This window comes from Eschrichtius robustus, chromosome 2 (assembly GCF_028021215.1).
Source record: "Eschrichtius robustus isolate mEscRob2 chromosome 2, mEscRob2.pri, whole genome shotgun sequence".
Taxonomy (NCBI): Eukaryota; Metazoa; Chordata; class Mammalia; order Artiodactyla; family Eschrichtiidae; genus Eschrichtius; species Eschrichtius robustus.
In genome coordinates this window covers 115,641,519-115,649,665 of record NC_090825.1, presented here as the reverse complement: position 1 = coordinate 115,649,665, position 8,147 = coordinate 115,641,519, and the positions used below count along the sequence as shown (strand labels likewise).

Sequence of the window (8,147 nt, the reverse complement as noted above, 5' to 3'; positions counted from 1 at the left end):
AATGATTATGCTAAATTTAGAATTCAAATTTAAAATGTGAACAATATCTTTATTTTAATATAACTTTTGTGTGCATAGAAACCATATAAGTAAAAAAGTGTAAGATTACATAGGTGATTATATTACAAAAGGGAGAAAAACTAGTGTCTGAATATTGCATTCTGGATAGAGTTCCAGGTATATATATAGTAAAGCTTTAAAGAGACCTATTTCTTAAGCTGAGCAGCCGACCCACCTCAGGGCAATGCTCTCTCCTTCTCACAACTTTAGTATTTTTTGCCAAAAGGCCCAGATTTGAGTAAAGGGGAGCACCGTGAGCGCAGGATCCGGGCATAAGGGCTGCAGTCTGTTGAGCTTTGGCAGGTGGGTGTTCGGGGAAGTAAGTTACGAAGAAATGGTTTCTTCCCTGGGGGCTGTTGGTTTGGTTGCTGGTTTTCCTGGTTGGCACCGAGGCGCTTTTTGGTAGAAGCCTGGCCTTGGAGTTTCAGCACAGTATGATACTGCTCTGCGATGCATGCTGCCTTCTTCCGAAGGTCCAGTTTTACTAGCATCATGTTATTCTGCAGCTCAGCCAGGGTCTGATCCTAAGGAAGATCAACGAAGTTATAGAAAACATTTCTGTCTAATCTATTAGAGAAACAGGAGGGCAAGGTAATACACACGATCCACTACTAGTTACTAAAACTGCTTTTTACAAAGATTAACTCTTTATGGTCAGAGCTTTTAACTGAATAGGAGGGTATTTTCTTTAAGACCCAAACAAATAGCACTGAATAGAAGGACCTTTTCTAACACATCAGATGGTATGAGCTTGAATAATTTTACTTAACCTCCAAGAGCCTCAGTTCCTAGGTATCAAATTAGCCTAGGATGGTTTTTTTTTTTTTTACATTTGAATCTGGAATCAGGATGCATTTACTGATGACAGTGTCATAGCTTAATTGTTAGTGTTTTGTCTTACAATTAATTGTTTCTTATAATCTAAGCATCTTGAATGAAATATGATAGTATCTACCTCTCTAGGGTTGTTATAACAGAAAAAGCCTACAAATAACTTAACATAATGCCTTGTACTTAGTGAATGGTTATTTTGCAAGGAAGAGAAACTCCCCTCACTATAAGATTAGCCTAAAAATCTTTACCTTTCTGTTTCTCATGTATACTCTGAAGTGGGCTGATGGGAGAAAGTGGTATATAGGCTTCCCTAACCTGTTTGATTAAGATGTCATCACATGTGGCCAAGGCTTGGCGAAGTTTTCCTGCTCCAGTGCTATGGCAACAGGCTCTTTCTGCTGACTGGAGAGACTCACCAAGTTTCTGAAGCTCTGTCCGCAGCAGCCTTATATTCTGAAAAAGGAGGAGTAGGAACCAAATTGTGGCCAAGATCAACCAGTGATCTGGAGGAGTCGGAGAACCATTTGAAGAGAAGTAAAACTAGAAAGGCTAGTCATTTGAGTGAAGTAGCCATTCTTTAGGACTGCAGAGAAAACATCTTGTCCTCATATGAACCAGGGATATAGTGCTGGAAATTGCCTTATGTGAGAGCTTTGGTAACAGAGAAAGGTAATTACCTTCTGGCCCTCCTCTAACTTCTTGTCCACATCAACGATGAAGGGCTTGGCTGAGGGTGGTGGTTCTAACATTTTCTGATATTTCTGCAGCTCTGAGAGAAGGAAACAATAACCTTACATGTGTAGGCTTTCTAGCCTTGGACTTATCTCTTTAACTGAATTAACAGTAGCTTGCAGCAAACACAACAAGTGATGCCATGTGCATCCTAGGATGAAAGGTCAGGGGGATGTAGCTTGGAGTTGAGGAAATTATGTTGGAGCTGGCACCAGAAGGCCCAAGTTTGAAGAACAGCTCTTCCCTGAAACTGTTATGCTTCCTGCCCTGTCTCCTTCCTCACCTTCAGTGGTGGAGTTTAGCTCTGCTTTGCATTGTTCCAGTTTAGCTTTAATCTCCTGGAGCTGCTGGGTGGAGGCAGAAGCTGCCAACCTTTGTGACCGCCGTAGGGACAGTTCAGACCCTGATTGTTGATGGGCCACTGGCTGCTGTCTGGCTTCCTTCAAGAGAGCTTCTAGCTCTTCAATCTTCTCATCCCGCTCCTAAGAAGGAAGCAAAGAGCACAATTCCATTCAGAGTCAGACAAATCCTACAGGCATAGATGACTGAACAGTGAACAAAAATTTCCCTGGTACATGGGCCTCAAAATCCTGTTTGTTAGCACTTACACCATTTCCTGGCCAATCAAACTCTTAATCAATTAATCAAACATAGACTGACACGTACAAAGCACTAAGGAGACTAGAGAAAGGTGAATTACATATTCCTACCCCTATGAGAGTTTATATAATCTGTTTATCTCAGGCAAGCTAGCGATGGGAATCTGAGCAGCTAGTTGGGACTGGTTCAGGGCAACTCACCTGAAGTTCTTCTTGGTAAAAACTTGTCAGTGATTCCTTGAGGATCGTTAGTTTCTCTTCATACATTTCCTCTAGTAGTTCCTTTTGGGTGTCCAAATGTTCACTGTCAGAGGAGAAGAGAGAAGTGAGTGAAGATGCTGAGGAGTGAGCTTGGAGAGCAGATCTTGAGGCACTACTCCATCCTAGTTTCTGCTTCCCACCCTTAGGTCTAGGTGACAGAACAAGAGGGGTTACTCAGCTGGTACCTGCACCACTGTTCCCGTTGTTGCATCTGCTCCACCATCTCATTGCAGATTTCATCACGGAGCTGCATCTCCAGCCTCAACTTTTCCTGCCGTTCTTTCAAAAGCAGTGCTTTCATGGCTCCCACCACCTGTAGAAGCTCCTAGGAGGGAAACACAGGTCAGAGGTCACTAGAAGCCTATGCCCTAAAAAGGCACAGGCCCACCTGGAAGGTAGCATGGAAAATGTATAGCCATCAAGCTGCTGCACCAAAGCTTTCTTGCATTCTCACCTCCTTGCCATATGTGGAGATGTCAACTTCATTTTCAATATCATCATCAAGGCCTGGGTCTGTTTTAGCTCCAGTCTCTAAGCTGGGAGATGCCCGCAGACTGTGTTCCTTGATGAATGAATGTAGCGATGGGAATCCCAGTTGCACAGGTGGAGCATGCACAAGCTAGTGAGGGGGAAAAATCTTAACTGAATCCATTACTAGTCCCTAGTAGCTTCCTTAAGTACAGGTACCAGCCCAAAGTGAGCAGTCATCACACCTATAGCTTCTCACCTGGCTAGTAATGGCTGAGAACTTGGCCACATGAAGGGTCTCATCATAGGTAGATGCACAGGGATTCACATTGACAATCATGCAGGAGCGGCCTCGGCCTGTGAAGAAGCCTTGGAACACTCGAGTCAACTTGCTGTCACGGAAGGGAACCAGGTTCTGCTTTGACCTGGCAGGGAATCAGAGAATAGAGCTGTGAGCAGAACTCCAGCCCTTGGGGGTATCCTAGCACTAGCCCCAGTGATGACCAGGAAGTCTCTTAGCCAACTGCAGAGCTCCAGGCCATCCTGGCTTTCAGTGAAAAGCTTACCGGTTCTGCTGGTTTTGACGCAGGGCAGTAATACAGCGGCCCAAGGTGTGCAGAGAAGTGTTAATGTTTCCTGCTTCCTTCAGGCGCTCACCACTCTTTTGATCTTTGCAGCGCTCCGAGCCAGCCAGATCACAGAGTGATAACCTTGAGTGATGGACAGGATCTGACATAAGGACCCCACATGTTATGAGCTTTCTAGCCCTTTGTATAGTTTTAGGGAGGGGAGGACCCATGAAGAATCTCTGTACCCAAGGAAGGAAAGCATGAATCTAACGGAAGTAATTCCCCAGAGGACCGCTCTCGTCCCCTCCCCCAATTACCATTTATGGCCAAGAACCCAAATTTCTAAATGGAAAAACTTACTCGCTAATCTTGGGGATTATATCCCCTTCCCCCTGAAGGTGCAGGATCCGGACTGAGAAGATGCTATGACTGGAAGTTAAGAAAGAGAGAAAAGTCACTGCATATCTTCTATGACCAGGTGGAGGACTAATGTTTCCTGGAACACAGTGAAAGGCTGACTCATAACCCACTAACCTGCGGCTGGAGTTCTGGTTCAGGTGGGTGCTGGCAAAGCTCTGGTTTTTACGACCCACTTTCAGGAGTTTCCAGGCCTCCTCAGCATCCTGAACATGAATCCAATTGAGATCTGAGAGGCCAAGGAAAGAAGGGCATACATAAGAGGGGAGCATCTAACTCTTCCTAGTCTCTCCCAAGGTCCCCTCCAGGGTTCATGCCAGCCTCCCTGCTTTCCCATACCTTTCACGTAGGGATTGCCATTCTGATCCTCACACAGCCGCAGTGTCTGCCTCTTGCGCTGCTGGCTATGTGGTTCTAACAGGTCATAAAGCAGTTCATTGTAGATCTCAAAGAAGGAGATCCAGATGGAGAAGCGAATATCTGCAGGGACACTTACTGGGGCAGTGTCTGGCTGTGCCCATTGGTGACTCATTTCTGGGGAAGAAGCCAATGTACAGAGCATCAACTCAAGAGTAGTCCATCTCCCCTTTGGCCTGCAGGGGCCTCAGAAGGTGGAGCTCAGGTTGCAACCTCTGGTCTGTACCCCTGGAAGGTTTTGGGAGTACAGAATAGGTTCCTACTCTTACTTGGCACAGAGCCCAGTCACGGTACATACCATCCAGCTGGCTACTGCTGGTAAACTGACTGGTGGAGGAGAGCCCAGCAATGCCACTGTCAAAGCTGGTGCTGGTACCCATCCGACTTTCAATGTAGACATTCTTCTTCAAGGAGGTGGACAGCTCCTCCTGGAGGGGTCCAGGGATAAGATAAGCACAAAACTTTCTGGAGATTTTGTCCCCCATCCCTGCCTCTGTGAGCACCAACACTTTACCTCTTGGAGGCCTCCATTTAGCAGGGCCAGTTTCTTCAATTCCTCCTGCCGGATCTGCTTGCTGTCTAGCCACATTACCTCATTGGAGAGCACAGGCTTCAGATCAGGTGTTGGATAAAGTTGGCCTTGGAGACTATTGAAAATCAGAGCCAGGGACCGGGGCAGGATCCCACCATCCTTGATGGTACCTGGAGGCATGTGAAAGGTGGACAGCTGTAGTAAGTGCTGTTCCCCAACTCAGAGCATCAAAAGGCAAAGACAGTCAGCAGTTCTGTGAGGCCTATTACTCACCTTGAATTGTGTGGGTTTTCCCTGAGTTGGTGACTCCATATGTATAGATGAGCCAGTTCTGTCCTTTAAGTACATCCTTGACCATCTCCTTCACGGTCAGGTTGAAGAAAGATTCCTGGCCCACTTCTGGCCCAAAGATCTAGAGACACACCCAATTTCTCAGAGGCCCATCCTTCGTCTCCCACTTTTCTCTGTGCAGAGCCAGCAGATACATCCCTTCCTGGGTGGTTGGCTCTGGAGACTACTCAAGCAACTTCTTCCTGCATTGCTGCCAGCTGCTGCCTAAATACTCTCTGCCAGTCCATTTTTCATCCAAATCAACAAATACTTATGGAACGCTATCCACTAAGTCCAATGCTGCACACAAAATGGAACAACATAATGGTCACAAGCATGGGCTTGAGAGATAGATGGATCTAGACTCAAGTCCTAACTCCACCAATGACTAGCTACACGGCTTCAGCAACATTATACTCACCGAGCCACAGAATCCTTACCAGGAAATTAGGGACAATGATGATAATAATAACAATAGAGTTGTTGGGAATTAATGCACATAAAGTACTTGACACACTGGCTAGCACATAACAAGGGTCCCCCAGATTGTAGACATGCATATATAAGGAGTCACAGTCAAGTAAAAACCTTTCCTTCTAAAGAGGGAATAAAGTTGCCCCTAGGTGTTGGTCCCTTGTTCACATGTCAGTAACTCCATACCTGGGAAAAGGTGAATCTGTGGGTGGCCTGTCCAATTCCTCGCTCATTGCTCTTCTGGGCAAAAGAGTCCTTGGGTGCCTGTAGGGCAAGGGTCTCTATATTTTCAATACGGACACAACCCTGAGAAGGGGGAAAACACAGTTGTCACAGAAGCAAACATTTCTGGGAACCTCTACTGTACTGTATCATTCCACCTTGAATCCTCCCTCCTCAGAAACTTACCTGATCCTCCTGTCGTTCTAACTCTGAAGATAACAAGGGCCTGACCCTCAGGTATACTTTCACCTTCTCTGTACTATCTTCAGATGGAACCTGTGGCAGAATTTCAGGCCAATATCACAGATTAATCTCAACAGTTACTTCTGAGCAGATGGGCAAATATAGCATATTTCCTGGGAATCATTCTAACACTACCTCTATTCCACCTCAAATGACTCTGTGCCATTACTCTGGTTCCATAATCATTCCAACCCACATGGAGTTTTTCAGTACTTAATCACCCTTCACTTGTCTCTTCACCACAGATTATCTGAGTCAGAACTAGTTGACTGGTAAGGAAATCAGTGTGTGATATAGCAAAAGACAGTAGTTAAGCACGTTGGAGGCAGACATACCTGAATTTGAGTCCCAATTTCATCATTTAATAACTATGAGATCTTGAACAAGTTCTTTAAATTCTTTTCACCTCAGTTTCCTCATCTGTAGAGTGGGGTTAATAATAGCACCCACCACGTTCATTCAACAGATATTTAGGGATCTGTCTACTCTGGCCCAGAAATTCTAAGAGCTCTGGTAGTCCACAGTGAAGAACATTAACAAGGCTCCTGCTCTCATGAAACTTCTACAAAAGGGGAGACTTCTGAGTAGAGTTGTTCTCAACCATGGCCATTTCCCTTTCAAGGGACATTTAGTAATGTCAGGACAGGTTTCCTGGTTGTCACAAATGGTAAGCAGCTACTGACATCTAGTGGGTAGAGGCCAGGAATGCTGCTTAACGTCTTACAACGCACAGGACGGCCCCCTATAACAAAGAATTATCTGGCCCCAAACATCAATAATGCTGCAGCTGAGAAACCTCCTTAAATGGAAGCTGTGGTCGATATTAAAACCTGAATGTACATTCCACCTACTTAATGGCAATATGACCTTGTGCAAATTATTTAAAATGTCTGGGACTCATGGCGAAGGAGACACAACAATTGCCTTCCCTCATAGGATTAACAGAGTATGCATTTGAGGATGTTTCATTAATGCAATGCAATTAATAGTTTTCTTATGGACATACAACTGTACATTTTTTACTTGTCATGCTCTTAATTTTGAGTTGATCTCTCAAACCCTAGGATTGCTGGATTTTTTACCTCATGCTACTCTGTATGGACAACTAGTAGGCTGAGGATATCACTTTCTGTCCCCAAGCCACTCTTCAACTCCTTTACCTGCTGCTTGTCTTCCAGGGAGGTGGAGATGACAGAGCAGTCTGACAGCAGGTCCTTGCGTACCACAGATCCCAAATCTGCAGCTGTGGACTCAAACATGGGGGAGACTACGACCTCCTCATCCGACAGCAAGCCGGTTGGTGGAGAAAGGATCCCTTGCGACATTTCAGCAGGGGCAGTTTAGGTCTAAAAAGAGACAAGAGTGGGTAGAGAGGAGAACCTTAAGGGATAAAAGGGGCTGCAAATTCTGGGTAAGAAACAATTCCCTGGCCCCAGGACAATCTAGTCTCGCTGCCTGAATTCTTACTCCTTTTCCCCTTAAACTACCAGCAAAGGGGAAGGGAATGAGAGAAAGAGTTAATCATTTAATCCAATCTGAGGCAGCATTTCGGACCGCGAACAGGAATGAACAGATATCCGGCTCCGAAAGCATATGGTCACGCTCCAAGTAGGGTGCCTCGCTCAACGGTGTCGTGGAGGCCGTGTCAGTAGCCCTAGGCTCCTGCTCCAACCTCGCCCCCCAGGCCCACAGTGAGGACAGTAGTATTAAGAAAAAAAGGGATGGCGGCAGTTCCGCTTTCTGAAAGCCGAATCCGCCAGGGCAAAAGCAAGTACCCCAGCAGGGCTCGAGCACAGCCGCACACTCACCCGAAGACGCCACACTTCTCCTACGGTACCGGCTCACTCTCACTCCGCGGCCGAACCTGGACTTTCCTAGCCTGAGAGCACAACTCCGCCCACGAGGTGCACCTTTGTTACTGATACAATGTTTTAAATTACGCGCTGCTTTCGTTCGGCCAATCAGATAGCGAAATCTGCACCTACCAAT

General features: G+C 45.9%; 1 protein-coding gene across 1 annotated transcript; it reads right to left on the bottom strand.

Moving 5' to 3' along the window:
* Positions 1 to 45: 45 nt before the first annotated feature.
* On the bottom strand, positions 46 to 8,094 carry KIF20A (kinesin family member 20A). The gene is made up of 19 exons (XM_068535951.1): positions 7,967 to 8,094; positions 7,319 to 7,504; positions 6,102 to 6,191; positions 5,880 to 5,999; positions 5,163 to 5,301; positions 4,872 to 5,059; positions 4,656 to 4,785; positions 4,280 to 4,474; positions 4,058 to 4,169; positions 3,884 to 3,952; positions 3,521 to 3,664; positions 3,214 to 3,379; positions 2,941 to 3,105; positions 2,672 to 2,811; positions 2,427 to 2,529; positions 1,910 to 2,108; positions 1,572 to 1,663; positions 1,210 to 1,347; positions 46 to 584 (listed from the first exon to the last, which is right to left on the bottom strand). Exons 2-19 carry the CDS (start codon positions 7,481 to 7,483, stop codon positions 267 to 269), a joined length of 2,673 nt encoding a protein of 890 aa, XP_068392052.1. The 5' UTR covers positions 7,484 to 7,504; positions 7,967 to 8,094; the 3' UTR covers positions 46 to 266.
* Between the last annotated feature and the right edge of the window lie 53 nt (positions 8,095 to 8,147).

Excerpts from the sequence above, each read along its gene's own strand:
- KIF20A (XM_068535951.1), bottom strand. The coding sequence starts at position 7,483 with ATGTCGCAAGGGATCCTTTCTCCACCAACCGGCTTGCTGTCGGATGAG. Across the intron at positions 6,000-6,101 it reads TAGAACGACAGGAGGATCAG|GGTTGTGTCCGTATTGAAAA; the intron begins GTAAGTTTCTGA and ends CCCCCTTCTCAG. Across the intron at positions 2,812-2,940 it reads TCTCCACATATGGCAAGGAG|GAGCTTCTACAGGTGGTGGG; the intron begins GTGAGAATGCAA and ends TTTCCCTCCTAG.